We start from the raw sequence: 18424 nt of genomic DNA on the forward strand, positions 1-18424 counted from the left end.
ATATGCGAGAAGTGTGTGAAAAATGGATCTACTGTTTGAATGTGTCATTGAATAGACACTTTTATGTGGTTTTCATTAAATCTGCTTGTGATTTTGTATTCTGGACGTTTGCGTGTGTATTTTAGTATCAACCAGTTGGATACTGCTCTGCGGATGACTGCAATTTCAGTCAAATTCAGGTTATTTCTTCAAATTGTCCACCAGGGGTCGTTTGATCTTGTCTCACACCAACACCAGTAATGGAGATTGTAGAAAGTGCAGAGCAGCAGCTTTTACTATCAGAGGGTTTGTCTGGGTGTCCATGTCGAGGCACATGTTTAGCGGTTCAGTGGGATGATGGTTAGATAATCCCTGTGGAGAGTTAGTGAAACTAGTGGATGTATTTATGTATCTATTCTAAACTCCACTTTTTGTTTTATTCTGTTATTAAATGTTACGGTTGATAAGTTTTCAGTATTCTGAAGTTTTAGATTTATATTTCTTTGCACGCAAAAATACTTTTTCTTTGACATTTGTTGCGATGCCTTTTAATAAAAACTGTTTAATTTGTATGTTCGTTCCAGCTGTTTGTTTGTTTGTTTGTTTTTCCAACGGAGAAGCATTCAATTCATTTATTTATCAATTTTAACTTTACTCCAATGTGATTCTGAGGCTGCGGTTTTTTTTATCAGGTACGCTCGGTGTGAAAGCAGATGAAATACTCGTGCGACGTGTAGCTTTCATGTATCCATTTATTTTGTCTCATTCAACTACGTTTCATCTTTTGAACGCTCACACACACGCGCACACACACACACACACACACACACACACACACCTTCATTATCATGTCAGGTTCCTGTCAGGCAGCCACCAAATGAGAGGAAGGGGAATGGGCCGTTCAAACGCCTGACATGAAAACAAAGAGAGGGAAAAGAGTGCAAAGAGGCTCATTTCCACAGCTGGTTGTCTTATGTTAACTGTGCCAAAGCTTCTTCTTGAGCCCCCCCACCCCCCCATAGGGAGTGTTTGACTTCCCTTCCATTTCAACTAAAATCCAAAAGGGTGGAAGGCGGAGCCGCCGCGTTTGGGTCCATCTCTGTCATTTCTCCTCCCTAAATGAAAAGAGACTCTCGCAGGGGTCATGTCTGGTCTCTTCCCTGGAGACCTGACTGGGCCCCGTCTGCAGGGCATGTCTGGGTCCTCTCACTCACACACACACACACGTTTTAGTCTCTATAGTAACCACAGCCAGCAATGGCTGCCTTGGTTTGCAGCAAAAAGGGCCCGGAGGCCTCCTGCACCCAAGTAATGTGATTACATAAATATGGTGGACGAGTTGTCCTCCAATCATAAATACGTCAGCTCAGTCGCCTCTCGGTTTGTTAACTTTGACTCACTCATAAACGGCCAGCAGGAAACCAAGACTGATCCATTTTCCACATTTTGCTAACTTCTCTGTGGCTTTGTGATTGTTGATATCCTCCAATTAACTATTTAATAGTACACACATTAAAAAAAAAAAAAAAAAAGAGTGGCTGCCTCTCTAAACGGATATACTAGAGACCTGTTGTGAGCTTTGAATGGACACGCAATTGAAACGATATCACCAATAAATCCTGCCCGCTTTCAGACTCAGTCTGGTAAAATATTATTTTCCTTAACTTGCATATATCAACAAATGATAGTAAATTAAAAAAATTACACTGATGAGAGTAACTTTGGAAAATTCAATCAGAATTTTGGGCAATAACACTACGTACTGTCCAGTGTGCAGGACGTGGTGCAGTTTTACAGCCACGTCAAGCAGCTGCCCGTGTCTTCTCAGACTCCGACAGTGCATCGGGTTCATAGTAATTATCAGTGATTAAATCATGATCTTCTCATGAGGCTGAGGTCAGAGATCAGGACCCCGCTCAGCAGCTAGACACCCCATTGTCATGCATGGAGTCTTTTGTCAACCGGAGCACAAGTGCTTAAAAGGAAATGTTTTATCTGCGATACCTCCCATGCTGCTCAAATTAGGGCAGAGTTAAATAAAAGCACTAAAATGATGCACGAATAGTAAATGTTTTACATTCCTTTTTTTTTTTATTAAGTTTCACACTCACAAAAAGCATATTCAAGTTACAGGCACAAAAAAACAAACAAAAAAAAACCATGCATTCAGAAAAATCTCAAAAAGCAATATTTTCATATGGACTTCAATTTTAATCTATCGAAAAAACTATAAAAAAAAAAAAACATGCCTCAACAAAACAAAAAATTCAGAGCTACAGAATCGTATTATGGCTAAATAAATTTCATCTGAGGCACAAAGAATAAATAAATTTAAAAAAAACAACTGACAAAGACAACTTTGATTATTCTCACATATAAAATGCTGATTGGCTATAAAACAGCAGAGACGGTGGACTGATGGCGCTAATTAAGACAGATTAAACGTTGCCGTGTATAAAACAACAGATAAAATCAGAAATGTGCCTGGAGTGTTACTTCAAACGTCTTAACTATCTATCTACTCGTTCTAAATATGCGAGAGCCGCGAGCAGGGAGACTCAAATGTCTCCAAAACCCCCGAGTTCCCAGGCACTTCGGATAAAAAGCAAAAAAAAAAAAAAAACACCATCAGTGTTTGGTTCAGACTCGATACGACGCAACCCAGAAAGAGTGTGGACTCGACACTCCATCAACTCCGACACACTTGGCGGGCCGCATCTGAACTTTTACATCATCGAAGAAAAACAGCAGAAAAAGACCACAAACAACACACATTTAGCACTCGTGAATCGGTTCTTTGAGGGGAAACTAGAAAGTCCCTCCTCACAAAAATAAATCTTACTTCTCAGGGTATCCAGTACTCACACCGGCCCCGGTACCATTAAATATCTTTAAATGCAGCATTTATTAGTGTTCTACTGAGAACAACTCGGGTAACACTGGCATAAATACAAGTGAAAAGTTGCAGAATGAAACGTTCTGCCGAAAGCAGCTGGAAGGTGACAGATGGAGGGCCTGAATCACAAAGACATACCGGTGAGTTTTATAGCTGCTCTACAGTTTACCCCCGACACCGGCTCAACTTCTTTCAACATTAGCCGAGTGGCTGACCTGCGTCAAACAGCTCAAAACATACCAGGCAGTTAAATGGGATATTGAACTTTATCTGTGTCACAGTTTTTTTTTGGAGTCTGAGATGAAGACTTTTTTTTTTTTAAGAAACATCTGGACTCGGAGAAGAACAAATCGGTGAAAAACCAGAAAATAAATTTGAACACTGAAGGAAGGGCCGGTTCTGCTGCAAGTAACAAGAGGCCACTGCTGTGAGCATTGATTATGATACTGTTAAAAAAAAATTTATAAAATAAAATCCTAATTTGAGCAAAATTTTATTAGCTTTGCAACTACTGCCGAGGGTGAAAATCTTTCGTACGCATTTGCAATCTTTCGACATTAAGTGCATTACTGCTGCAGACTGGAGGTTAATTCCACATTATTTATTTGACATGTCGTCTCATTCGGCCTGATCGGATTCGTCTCACAAAATGCTCATATTTTAGAGAGAAATAACAACAGACCACACAAATTCGTTCCTTGATTCTTTTTTGAAGACTATCTTATGATGCAGCATTGCAGTGGCACATAAGCAGAAGTCCTGTGTGGACCGAGACCGGGTCAGAGGGAACATTATCTGTTGCTCCATCTGAGGACAAAGTTATGACGGCTGCTGTTATCTTTCCACAGATTTAGCCTCAATGATCCAATTTCAAAATAACAGTAAAGAAGAGTGTGTTATGATTTATGTATTACGCAGTGTCACTTTTATAATATTGGTAACATAAGACAATATGAAACGGGCCTCAGTAGATAATGCAGCAGCCCAACACACTCGCTATTTGATATGTCGCATTTGTTATTTTATTGTATCGAGGTAATTATTTTAAGACGGTTAAACATCCCACCTACTGGTGCACCAGCACTTCTTGACAGGTTGTTCTTAAAATGTATGGATGATTCTGTGTGTAGCTGCCTATTTCTATTTGGTGATTAGGTTTGTTTGTGATCGCAATATCTTTTTTGATGTACTTCATATCAAATTCTCCAGTCACGGTTGATCAGATGTTAATTGGTAACAGGAATATGCTTTGATCAATATTAATGACAGCCGGGTGATCACAAGCTTTATGATGCAGTGGAGATCTACATGCTTCTTTGTGATAAAGGCCCCAGGTTTTTCTCTGTATAGTTAAGCAAATGTTTTCAATAGCCTGCTGCTCCTAAAAAGCTGCAGAGACAGCGACACCGCAACAGATAAGTGTTCAATCTCCACCTGAAAATCTGTCGCAGCCAAAAAGCAGGATGCTTCTTTATATATCCTTTTCTTGCCAGCAGCGATCCCTCTGCAGCATTAGCCGAGGTCTGAATTGTTTGTACAAATGCTCGGCGCTCCGTCAGTTCTGCATGAGATACTGGTGGAAGTAGATGCCGAACAGAGAGCTGATGACCTGGCAGGCAGCCACCCACCAGGTGAGGAAGGCAAAGAAGCCTCGGAAGAAGAGTGGCGTGAGAACGGAGCGTAGCGCCGTGAAGGCCTCCGTCAGGCGAGCCACCGTGGCCTGGATGTCTTCCTCCATGTCCTCCATCCCATCCTCGTCCTCATCCATCTCCCCGGGCAGGACGGGTGCTGCTGTGGGCATTACCAGAGCCGGCGTCACTCCGGGAGCCTCTTCAACGCCGATGCACCAGGAGAAGTTGCCTGCAAGGAAACAAAACTTGTCCCATCACACACTCCGTTTTACCCTCTACGACTTTCACGTTGGCAATAGTATCAAGCATATCTGAAACTTATAAAGAATTCCCTATAAAAGTGTTTATTATGAATATAAATCCACAGACAGTTGACAGCTTCACGTGTATAAACTATTAGTGGACAGAATTGTGCAGAACACCATTTCGGTTTTATAGAGTGGGTCCTGATAAAAAATAAGATCTGGTCTATGGCTGCTAAAAAAATAAAGACATTCTATAAACTCTGGTAGGAACATCAAATAAAGAACAACTTCCTTTTACAGGCTCAACATTTACAGTCAGTACCAACTAAAGGCTTTGTTACACTGACCTGCAAATGTTCTTACTTGCTGTGTGCAAGGTTAGGGTAAATGTGCTTAATCAGCATGAGGAGCGAGGTCTGCCTGCCCGTCGGTCTTACAGGGTGGGACTCTACTGCACATGCTGCTGATGAACATGTTGAGGTTCAATCACGTCGTCAAAACCTTGTCACTGTGATGCATGTAGTGAATAGAAACATGGCCAATACTCAGGATCAAGTAGATTGTGCTGGAAGTCAGGACGACGCTATATTTAACATGTGACAATGTTGAATATAGTCATATTGATGGGAATGTGAATTGTAGAAATAAACACTTGCTTTGTATGATGTGGGTGGATGTGTTAGTGTTGTTACTTTCTTACTACATGAGCATTTCAGAAGCAAAATAGATTCAGATTTTTTTTTTTTGCCTTTATGACCAGGTATGAAATAATGTTCAAATAATGAAAATGAAATATGATGCATTGCCTACACAATGGAATGCATTAGGGCACAATCACATTGGACAACTATATTCACATGCAAAGCATGAATGCACAGTGCATGGAGATGTTAGTTGGTTTGTTTTTGTTTTTAAAATATGTTTATTGTGAATGTTGACATTAAGAATCAGCAAAGTGGTGATGAACGTAAAAGACGCCGATATGAAGCAGTTTCTGCTGATCAGAGGGAGAGCAGAACATTTGTCTGCAAGTTACATGGAATGGAGGAATGAAATCAGCTCACCTCTCGTGATTAGAACTAAATCTGCTGATGCGTCAAACAAGTTTCAAAAATCTGCTGAGCAGGTCAGTATGAGTGAAGATTGTAAAAAAACTGTTAGTGACCCTGTAACTACACAGACTATAGCAGCAATACATGGGTAATATAAGTTATATATTATTTTCTTTCTGCTTTGTATTGTCAAATATTTTTGAAAAAACTAATTTCTATATATATACACAGATAGACACACAGACACTAAAATCACCTGTGTTTTTGTAAAAAAAACTTTCACAAACGAGATGAACCTTTCTCCCTCCACACACTAAATCATTATTTTTGGCTCATTACCATCGTGACTGTATACACACGTTTGAAGAAAGTACCACCGAAGGGGACTAAGTAAATGATGTCAATCAGCAAAAAAACATGGCACATCTTCTGTTGATCACCTCATCTTTCATTTGCAACTTCAAGTAGTGAAACTTGATATATTAGAGGAGTGCAGCATATGCAGTTTTTCATCAACTAAAGCTCATCAAAAATCCAAAGCCAGATGTTTGATTTAGTTTAGTGTCTATAGCATACCATTATTGCAAATGTTAGAGACAGGTGGTAGCGTTTAAAACTGAAATCAAATGAAAGAAAAATGCTTCTGAGGCACAAATCCTTCATTTCATTTGTGCTAAAACATCAAGTTGCAGTTTTATGTCGATGTCTGCACTTCCTGCATTTTTGATCTGTACTGGTAGTTGCGTTACCCTTTTCAGACATTGCACTACTCCAGGCTGTCCTCTCTATGGAGCTTCATATTTAACTGACATGACAGCGGTATCAATCGTGGCCTCGAAGTCAAGGTGAGAAGGTGAATCAGCTGAATTCCTACAATGTCAAAATACTCCTTTAAGTCTAGATTTGGAGGTCTAAGGGGAAAAGGTCAAGTGTGTTTGGCAGCTGAGTCGCATTATTTTACTCACCAAGTGCTTTGAGTGACAGCGTGGAGAAAAGGATGAGCAGAATGGGAATCAGGTACTGAAGTGTAACCACCGACAGGTAACAAAACACACGTGTAACCTGAAACAGAGCCAAATCGCTTCATTCGTATCACAGTCACACATTTTAAAACCAACAGAAGTGGAGTTGTGAAATATGAAAGGAATGACAGAGGAAATCACAGGACAGAAATCTAAGAAACATGTCCCACCTTCCTCTGAATGTCAACAGCAGCAATACGTCCGGCCTCCTTCTTCATCTGTTCCACCCACTTCTGGGCCAGGTTGAGGTAAGCCTGCAGGTGGTAGCGGGTCAGTCCCAGCCGCAGTACGCACAACGCCACAACGATCCACAGACGAACGCTGTCGAAGGCTGCGCTGGGTATGCTGAAAAAAGACAATGGCAAACACACGTCAGGTTTGTTTTTGTATAGCGAGCTATAAACTCAGTTTTTCCCTTAAATATTACATTTCACATAGGGTAGTAGTTCTCCTGGAGGGCTACTAGTAGCCACGTTTTAGATGTTACTCCGCTTCAACACATACGATGGTAATGATCAGTTTGCTACCAGGCTTTCTGCAGAGATGAAAGACGACACTTCGTACGGTTCCAGCAATGTCGGAGCAAGTAGGCGCCTCAAATTTGCAGGAGATGTAATGCAGAAATAGTCGCATCAAAAGGAGAAAATATTTGCGTTCACTCACATTGTCACAGACGTCTTTCCCATTGGTGCACTGGCGAGGAAGTCTCTTGCAATGGGTTTCACCCAGAGGACCACCACAATAACAGGAGACATAAAACTCATGTGCAGCAAAATCCTGTTAAAAACATTACAAACCGAGTCAGGAAAGTCAGCTCCTGCGCCGTTAACATAACAAATAAAATATATTTATTCATTCGTGCAGCAATCCCTACTGAATGAGTGGGCGGTCCGAGTTCATCTGCACAGCATCGAGATGAGTCTGTGCCAGCCGCAGTCCAGGGAAGGCCAGCAGAGCGCCGATGTAAGCGCAGAGAGCAGCTAAACCAAACTTCACGGTGAGCTTGGTCACAGGGATTCTCAGATCAGAACGACAAACAGTAATCAACATGGCTGCAAAGGAACTGGTTTCCTTATATACTGCACTAAACAAGAGCATGAACCACGCAACAAATCAAGAGTTGTAGCTTTGCGTCGTCTTCATGTGGACCGATACTTACGACCACTCAGCGTAGCCTTGTTGTCTGGCAAAGACTTCCAAATTGTCAAACAGGTTGGAAAATCCCGACTCCAGGCCAAACTCCAGGTAGTCCTCTCTGACCACCAGTACCAGCATGGCCACCAGCAGAGACAGAAAGCCAAAGGAGAGACACACTGACCGTTCGCCACCCTCCTCAGAGCGGAAGTAGTGGCTCATCAGTGTGTGAAGCGTCTTTCTGAAGGTTTTAGGTTAAATGAAAGCAAGCGAGAGATAAAAGTGGTCTCCTTTAACCCCGTTTGTAGTTCACTGTGTATACCTTTTGGGCTTATTACATAGATCAACTAGTTTTAAATACAAGATATGATTACATATAAATACGCATAAATATTACAAAAATAATTATCTTAAAGTACAAGATATTTCAATGTTGTAAAACATGATTAAGAGCTAAATGTTGATTGCCGTCTTTCAAGGACATATTTAGGTTTTGTGAAGTCGCTCGGTTATTAGACATTCAAATTATATTTTTTGTAGTTTCCATCTAAAATCAAAGGATACAGACTGAAGAGAACTGTGAGGACACACCAGATGGCTCCAATGTTGACCTCTTTGCTGGCGTCTACGATACTGTAGTAACACTCAGTGAACAGGAAGATGCCTGCTGAGTAGACTGCGAAGTCTACGAGCCACTGGTACTCCAGGAAGAACCGCAGCACTGAGATGGGACACACAAGAAAAGAATGAACCTGTAAGCTCATCTTTGTGGACTCTTTGCACATGAATGTTGTCACTGTAATGCAGAGAGAGAGGAGTGTATCGTTTTACCAAGAGCATCCATCACATTCACTGGAGCTTTTTCCAGGTGAAGGTCGATGTCTTTGGGCACAGTGAGAGGCTTGCTCTCTCCATTCTGTCTCCTACAAACAAATACAGGGCAAGGAAAACAAATAATTTAGCTGCAAGACTTCTTTTTTTTTTTTTTTTTTAATGATTAAGAGTAAACCACACTCAAACTCTGTCTCTGGTTCACATTTTGCTCACAAACAAATCTGCACAGAAAAGGCAACATACAACATCACAAGACTCATGAACTTAAAACCATAACAAGCACAAGCATCACGATCTCTCACGACTCCTACCTGTCTCTTTTGGTTTGTTTGGGAATTTGCTTTCCAGCCAATGCACACAGTTCTCCTTCCGAAGGGTGTTTGAATCTGTTCAAGCTGAAAAACATAAAAGAGAGACAACCTTTTTAACCTAACTTTTAAAATACAGGCCCTGGGAGATGGATGATGTAGATCAAGAGTTCAAACCTTAAAATAATCAAGGCAGAGTTTATGAATGATTAGCATTGCATCAACACTATACAGGTCTGCTTTTTTATTCATTCCTTTAGAATCTCTCTCAGTCAAGGTGACAATTCTCCCTGAGATTAAGTACAATTATTACACGGTGCTCATAGAAGGCAAACAAAACAGATGGCATAACTGACTAGTGCAGTGATATTTAATTCAAATTATTTTCTTTCTTTTGCCAACATATTTTACACCAAACCTTCTACAGCCACCTAACAGGGAGTTAATCCAAAACATCCTGCAGCATCAGACATAATGTCTTTGTGCAATCAATGTGAGACCTGATTTCCAGTGTTGTATGAAGTGGAAAATGAAACTGTTCTGCACAGTGCATTGGTTCTAGGTCAAGATAGTGTAGGATTTAAGCAGGAAGCATGTGTTGTACCCTTAGTTTCTACCAATATCAAGAAAGGCTTCACCCACAGATTAATTGGTGAATCTAACAGAGGTGCTAAATCCTCATTATGAAAAGCCAAATTCCAACATGATAGTACTTGATTGTAATGATTGGATATTGTAGGTTCTGCAGAGTTGGAGCAGACACTGAACACATGCAGGACCTCCAGGACCAGGGGAGCCCACGTTTGCTGTCAAAAACGTTAAGTATGATGGACATGTGGGTGGATCTCTGTTTTTATGTGATGACCTTGTGATGGAAAAGTGTGCATCCTACTCTTTGCCCCATGCTGCCCCAGCTCTAATGGTGACAAGAGCCTAGATCCTATAGAGGATGGATCTAAATATAAAATACCTGCCACTGCATAGGAGCCAGCGTGCAAATGAACAGTGGGGGGCCATCCTCTGCATGATGCTGGCAGCCAGCAGGCTGACCACCAGCTGGATCCCCATCAGCGCCTGTCAGAAGAGAGTTTAGTTTAGTTATGGGGGCTGCAGCTTTCACATGCAGCACAAAGCAGACATCTTTTATACAAACCACCAGAACACCATTTAGAGGAAGGCTCCACGTGCAGGACACAACCTTAAAGCAAACTGCAAAACTCGTTGGACCAAAGGTTAAGCTTGCCAAAAAACAAACACAAGACTGTAGCGGTAGCCACGTCGCGAAACGTACAGACAAAAAGAAAACGTAACACCAGCAAGAAAGTACAGCTGCACGACCTCAAACACGTGTGGCTGTGGAAGCTAAATGAATGAGACTTAGCAAAATGCTGCTCTGCTAAATTTAGCTGGACTCCTGCAGCACCTGTCAGCCTGCAGCGAGCACGTTAGCATTAGCACGCTCAGCTGCCAGAGCCCGGCGCGCGCGACGATACGCGCGGCCGACAGTTCGCGACAGGTAAATTATAAGCTTCTCTGCCGGAGTGTGACCAAAGTTACCATCGCGTCTCCCCAGAGGTGTAGTTAAAGGCAGAGACGCCGCTTGGAGCTTCTTCCCGGACTGACAGCAGAACCACGGAGGAGGAACATGTGAAAGTGCCTCAAGTCCCGGATGTTGTCGTCAAGTCTCGTGACGCCTTCAGGTGCTCCTCTGAAGCTCGGGAAATTCTAACATCAACGGCAGCTGAAACCACATCTGAGTTTGGGTAATTTAAGATTTTACAGCGTTGGTATGTGACAAATCCTCCCCTCAATCTGGGTTTGATTCTAATTTGCTTACTCTCCAATTTGTGGGAAAGCCAAATTATTTAAAAATATATGTTTGTTTTGTTTTTAACACTGAAAACGCAGTGTTAAATAGTGGGAAGTTGTGAAACAATGAAAAAAATGGCAAAAATGTTGTTCTACTTTAATCAACTACAGAAAAGTATTTTAATTGTAAAACTGTGAAATTGCCTTACTCCTCTGTGCCTTCCACACTTAATTCTTTCTTCTCACATCACGTGCACACTGTTTTTGACAGACATCTGCAAGGTTTTTGTTCGAAAAGTCTTAGCGAATGGACCACAGACCTGCATATAGCTATCCATACATCCATCTTTTATACTACTTAATCCTGAGCAGGATCCTGGGACAATGGAGCAAATCCCATATAACTATAGACAATGGCAGACTACACCACCTCACCAGCCCATCACAGGGCAAACACACAGAGACAGACAACCACACACACTCACATTCACAATTAATCTCACAGGCACGTTTATGGACTGTCGGAGGAAACGCACACCTCCAGAATTTGTGGGTCTCCACACAGAAAGGAAGAACCTGTATTGGAACCAAGAAATTCTCACTTCGCGGCGAGAGTACGAACCACTGCACCACCTTGCAGTCTGGATGGAGCTCCACTGTAATGGAATCCTTCTGCCTCTGTATGGGCCACATTATCACTACCTGGACCGGCTTTTTTTGCTCAAGAAAGAATGTTAAGCCTATCAGAGGAATTTATGAATTTCATCACACGCTTATTGACACCTGCCTATGGTTTTAAGTAGTACGTTTTTCCAATTAGAAAAACTAGCAGGATTGATATACAACCCAAGTTTCATACCAGTCCTGTACTTCAGCTAATCCCTTATTTTCTGTCACGATTGCATTCAGAAATCTCACATGTTATTCTTTGGATCATATTGCAATCATTTTTAATTGAAAAACAAAAACAAATAAAAAACAATAATGCAACTGTTGGAAAGTGGCCAGAGCTCAACAACCTTTCTGAAATTATTCAAAAAGGAATGCGTTACATCAAGCAAAGCTTACATGCAAGTCAAAACTCCAATCAGTCAATAATACAACTTTAACCATTTTAAAAATGCGCACAGAACTGCTTGAAAATTGAACAATTAAACCTGTTATTGTGGAATATTTTAGGTTACTTTTTAAAGTCACTGAAAATAAAAGCAATTAGATGTCATTTGCATGTAATTAAAAAGTTGAATGAAATCAAAATGAGTTTTATTATATTATATATAAAAAAAAACAAGTTCCTAAATGGAAAACATTCTCTTTAAGGTAATACATCATTGAGTGCTCAGCATGAGCATTTATAACTAGAACAGGCATTCAGTGGCGTGGATACCTTCGCCAGCGCCACATTTGTTTGGGGAACCGAGTTAACATCGCGAGCATGATAGCCGTTAGCTCATATCGATGCTACGAGCTAGATCAGGAAGCTACATCACTGTGGGAAACGTAACTTGTACTTACAGAAAAAGCTTGGCAACCAGGTTACAGAGAGGCTGCAAGGCGTTCTGGGAGATGTATTCGTGCTCTTAGTACTAGAGGATTTCTAAGGAAATTTAGTGTGATGAGCTGAAAGGAGATGAATAGGACATTTTTTCACAGTTTCGCAGTTTTTCGGGATTCATTCGGAGATTATTTGTTATAAATGTCCCAAAATCTACTCAGTTGGTCCTTGAATGATGACAAATCACCCCAGAAAATTTCATGCAATTTGGGTGAGTAGTTTTTGAGAAAAGTTGGTAACATACATACATACATACATACATACATACATACATACATACATACATACATACATACATACATACATACATACATACTTATTGGCCATATAATGGCACCAGTTTTATTTCTCTCAACACATAACATAAAATATTTTATCAAAAAAAGTTATTTATGTTATTATTAGAATTGTGAAGAAGAATTCTCATACTTGTTTATTATTGTCAACAAAATTATGAAAACCACACAAGCTCCATTTATCTCAAAATCCAGGACCATTTAGATTTATGTAGGAATGTTAGTTTTACAGTTATGAGGAAATGTGGAAGTTACAAAGTTACAAGTTGTTGTTTTTTTTACCATAGTGTACCACAGCTGAGAGGTAGAGATGATGCTACCAAACTGACTGAAGTTGAAGGTTTTCTGCAATAAATACTGACTCAAACCTTGCTCTACTAGCTGTCTGTGCCATACTGGGTAATAGGTTTAATGTTTGTATTTGCAGAGTGTGTATTATCAAGAAACTGAAAACAATAAAACACATGTTCACAATATGTTGAAAATGAATCTACAAATTTTAGATAAAAAAAACCCAAACAAACTTGGCAGACATGTATATGTACCACGGAGCTGTCTTGTTATATGTGAAGCATGGAAATAATTATAGAAATTAAACCTGTGAAGCATTTTTGATTTGCCAAATTGCTCCCACTCTTCTAATTAAAATGTAAAATGTTATATCCATCTTAGTTCCTCGTTCATCCTCAGTACCCGCGAGTGCTTCTGTTGATCCTCTAAATGATAATCTCCAGGTTTCATGCTCCCTCCACCATGTTTCTTAACATTTCATTGGAAGAAAACAAGCATTATGCAAATTGTGGCGCTTAAAGTCTCAGATGTGCTGTTCCTGCTCTTTGCTTTGGCATTAAACCAGCCAACGCTAGGGAGGGGTAAAGAAACAAGAGTGCACATATTTGACTGTAATCATGTATTAAAGCATTACTTTTCCATTTAGGGGGATAAAAACAAGGAACAGTGTATAACAGCAGCGTGGCTGTCTTCACACCCATAGACAAAGTTTATAACTTTGTAATTTCTTAATGTGTTAATGCGATTGCTGCGCCTTGGATTAGAGTGAGCCATGAGGTGGTTGGGGAATGATGCAGTCCGAGGACGGCAGCTCCGCGTGCAGCGATGCATCCTTCATGAGTGGCATGCTTGGTTACTCAGCGCGTGAGTCATTGTCCACACACACACACACACACACACACACACACACACACACACACACACACACACACACACACACACACACACACACACACACACACACACACACACACACACACACACACACACACACACACACACACACACACACGCACACACACACACCCTGTGGCGGCCTGTACATGCATTATAATGTCAGCTCATCTCGGTGAGGCAGAGGCCTCTGCGCCTCCAGCAGTGCTTCCAGCAGCACGCCTGCGAACAGATCTTTCACCAAAACCTTTCACCGCATTCAAATCTGTCTTTAGCATGTGTGTGCATGTTATTTGGGTGGTCTTCTGAAGTTGGCTGAATTCCTGTTTTCTTGCTAATTGGTGGCTCCCCTTCTGCTGCAGATGTGTCTGATCCTTTGCCCGGTGAATCTGAGCACAAGAGCATGCATGACCTCTCAATGAGAGCGTCAAACTAAGCTTTGTGTAAGCAGCATCTGTGGTGGACACCATGTGAAAGCATATGTAAAAATGAATCACATGCAATCAGTTGTATAGCTTGATATATAAGTCAACGCATTTGATCTCTGTGAGGCCGTTATCTATAGCCACCCTTGTCCTTATTTTGTGTGATGGAGCACTTATGCTATATTTTTAACATTTGCATGTCAACTATTAGGAATTATAGGTATGGCCATGTGTTGGTGCTGTTAGATAAAGAATGGCGGCACAATATGTTGGCGCTCGCAAATCAAAGTGGACCATTAAACCACCACCGTCACAGTCAGAGATATAACATTATCCTATTCTTGTGTAACGTGTCTTTTTTATAATTCCAGCATTTGCCACACACAAAAGCATCCTGGAATGACGTAAAGAGTCTTTTCCCAACATTTCAGACATTAGAATGTCAGTCACACTGAGAGAAGAAATGTCTCTGTCTGGGTGGAAAAACACTTCCATCATTATCATCTTTGACACAAATGCTAATCCCTCTGCCATGTTAGCCATCTGTGGTTGAAGTGCCGGGGCAGAAATTACCGAGAAAAATGGACACAAATAAAATGCTAATTCACGTGGGGCTACAAGTGGCTTCCTTCCCTCTGCTCAGCACGGGGGGCCTCTTGGTTCCCACACCACATCCCTGTATTTCTCCCAGGGAGCTGCTGGGATACCGACGGCTGCTTCTGAGCCCGCAGCGGGGACGCTGCCCTCCCATTGGCTTGTCTTTTTGTTCACTCCTCCTCTCCCCGTGAGCACTATTCATTGTCAGATTTGAATATATGCAAATGTTGCAATAGTGCCCTATGAAAGGAAAATCCCCACCACCTTCCCCGCTTGTCTCCCTTCGCTTTGCCCGCTCTTTTCTATTTTGTCTCGTTACTAACTGCTGCGCTCTGGGAACCAAGGATGGATGGCCCGATCTGCTTTGTCACAGGGATTCATCTAAAAGAGGAGTGAGACTGTTAATGAAGGTGATTCAAAAGTTAGGAATTACCTTTTCATCAGATCCCTGATAATTGTTCATTATAATCACATGCCTTTCTTCCCAAACAGAAAAACAGGCTATTTTTTTTTTATCATGCACCAGTTGCTGATCACGTTTCACAAATAACATGTTAACAAGTTTCTTCTTTAAAAAGGCCAGACTTGCAATATCAACAGTCATTCTTTTACCTCACACCGCGTCTAACAGTATCCTCAATTATGTGCAATTCTGTTATCTTTTATTCACATTAATCACAACACACACTTGGACTTGTCAACATGGTGAAGCATGGCCCCTTTTCTCATTCTGCCCAATGCCAGGACCCTGCAACTGGAGCAGCTCCAGTTGATTTAGCCATTATTCAACCTGTAATTCCCACCTGCGGCATGTCAGGGTGTGTTTTATGAAAGAGGCAGAATAGAGCCGACAAACAGAAGGATAAAATAGTTACTCTTTCAAAAAAACAAAGACCCAACCATTTAAAGAGCACATTTAATTTGACTTGATAAAATAAAAAAAATAAAAAAAGTCTACCTCTGTAGATTCACACATTTTTCTGTGGGACGAGAACACTCGTGTACTATATTTCTGCCATTTGGTAGTTGATAATGCACACATCTACACTGTCTGGCTGACAAATGAAGCCTTTAAATTCAGATCAAGTGGCCTCATCTGTGCACTGACTGGATCTGCTCGTTTCACATTTAGAGAGACTAACACAAGAGATTTAGCACATCCTGAATCTGTTGTGATGGGTTAAGCTCTTACTCCAGCCCGTCCTCACACACTTTGTGGATTTGGATGACATGAATGATCGCACTCTTAGAGTGTAATTACGCAAATGTACAGTGTTAATTCTGCCTCCCTAAGTGTGTGTGTGTGTGTGTGTGTGTGTGTGTGTGTGTGTGTGTGTGTGTGTGTGGGGTGTGTGTGTGTGTGTGTGTGTGTGTGTGTGTGTGTGTGTGTGTGTGTGTGTGTGTGTGTGTGTGTGTGTGTGTGTGTGTGTGTGTGTGTGTGTGTGTGTGTGTTCCTGGTGGCTGGATGAGTCACACTGTGTGTTTCAGAGGATGTTTCACACTGCCACCTTTGACCTATCTGGGCCCAAGGGCAGAAATTCAATGACATTGTTAGGGGGACATGCAATGAAGACTGCTGGAGACCTGATCCCCATAATTTCACATTATAGTCATTAATGTATTTTTTTGAGGGAGTGCTATCCAGACCCCTCTGCCTCCTTCCATCAATGCCATGATGTTTTCCCATGTCAGTGCCAATAATGGCATAAAATGTAATAAATGAAATTAGACTTCCTTCTTGAACTGGTTTGCAGACTTGCTTATTTGAGGTTTCGTGATTCATCTCAGGTCCTCAATCCCGTCTGCTTCATTTTCAGATGGCTTATAAAGGGAAAGAAAACTGAACTTGCCTCATCTTCATAAAGCACATCACCCCCATCCTGAAACCCTTTCACCGGCTCCCTGTCCCACTCACAATTAAGTACGATGGTCTCCCTCCGCATCCACGGTCATACTCCCCCTTAGCTTCAGGAACTTTTCACGCCCCAGAACCCTGCCCGTACCCTCCAAGACCCCAGAACCAGCCACCTCTCAATGTGTGTTGGGGCCTTCTCATCTGATCACCTGAGGGCCCCACAGGCCATTAATGCTTTTAAAAGAAACCTGAAAACTTTCCTTTTTTCAAAAAACATTTCCTTGAATGTCTTTTTATGGTTTCCCTTTTTGAACTTTTTTTTTTTTTACTCTTTTTTTTTTACATTTTTTTTACATTTTACTTGTTTTATGTAGCACTTTAAGATTGTTCAAATGTATAAAATATTTACAAATTAAAAACTATTATTGTTATTGTTATATTGTAATAAACACTACAGGTGGGAAATGCAAAACTGTATCTTATATCTTTCCACATCAATCTTAATAGAATATTGTGATTGTTAATGTCATTATGGGTACACACACACACACACACACACACACACACACACACACACACACACAGATATTTGAATGATAATCGCCACAGACTTGAACTTGACCGAAGGAATTGCCTGGGAAAGGAGGCGCGACTTTGGCCCTTTGCTCCCCTCCTTTATGGAGTGGAGGCTGCTGGGACTGATGTCAGCGCTCATTAGCATACATTTCAGTCTGTTCCCAATTAAACCGGGGAAGCAGGAGAGACCGACTCTCTGTTTTCACCTGGCAGGGAATGAATCAACATCTCCCGATCAAGTCTGCAGGCCGAAGGAAGCTGCTGCAAAAGTAAGTGGACGGACTTTTAAAAAAAAAAAGCATTTTGTGTCTTTGTGATTGAAACTCCATTGTGTAGACAAAGCTCGGGGTTTGGTGGTTTTCTATTTTTTTTTCCTGAATATGTCATGTTCATGTATGAATGAGGCTTGTTGATGAGATACTGTTGACAGAGACATAACATCTGCAGGGTGCCTCTGAGCACATGCTCTGAATGATCTGTTAGGAATTCTCTTCATTGATTTACAGGTGTTTGCTTTTTTATCTAGATTTGCTTATTGAAACATAGATTTTCTATTCCATTGACAGACTTTGCATTGCATCCTTTCCTCATGATATCTGAAGTTCACTCACAGTGCATGAACATGTGAACAACTGGATACTGCACGAGTCTCCTGCCTGAATGCTCACCTCTGATTTCCAGTATCTTCCAGGCAATTTGTATATTGTAATCCGTAAAATATTTCTTACTAGCATCACAAACTTTTCAAAAGATGGCATGTCAATGACAAAGACGATTTGGCAAGACATAGAAATGAAAGATCATTCAGACGCTTTATTTTGTGTTTTGACTATTAGGTTTAGGCTTTAGACTTCTACATTGAACTGTATTTAATGCATTTTGTTGTCCTGCAAAATAGTGTACAATAATCACTAAATAATAAGAAATACAAAACCGTCTATTGACTGAATATGTAAGGTACATAAGTTCAATCTCAGTTACATAAAACCAACATAATAGAGACTGGATGTGTTTAAAATCTTCAT

The 18424-nt window shown here is 41.0% G+C and overlaps 1 protein-coding gene across 1 annotated transcript; it reads right to left on the reverse strand.

Moving 5' to 3' along the window:
* Positions 1-2075: 2075 nt before the first annotated feature.
* Positions 2076-10790, reverse strand: tmem161a (transmembrane protein 161A). Its single transcript, XM_080473120.1, has 11 exons — positions 10659-10790; positions 10072-10175; positions 9105-9188; positions 8791-8882; positions 8524-8680; positions 7985-8200; positions 7700-7843; positions 7489-7602; positions 6996-7170; positions 6769-6865; positions 2076-4735 (listed from the first exon to the last, which is right to left on the reverse strand). The coding sequence occupies exons 1-11, from the start codon at positions 10659-10661 to the stop codon at positions 4431-4433; spliced, it is 1491 nt and encodes a 496-aa protein (XP_080329246.1). The 5' UTR covers positions 10662-10790; the 3' UTR covers positions 2076-4430.
* Between the last annotated feature and the right edge of the window lie 7634 nt (positions 10791-18424).

The sequence above is a fragment of the Lipophrys pholis genome, assembly GCF_963383615.2.
Source record: "Lipophrys pholis genome assembly, chromosome: 10".
In the NCBI taxonomy this organism is placed as follows: Eukaryota; Metazoa; Chordata; class Actinopteri; order Blenniiformes; family Blenniidae; genus Lipophrys; species Lipophrys pholis.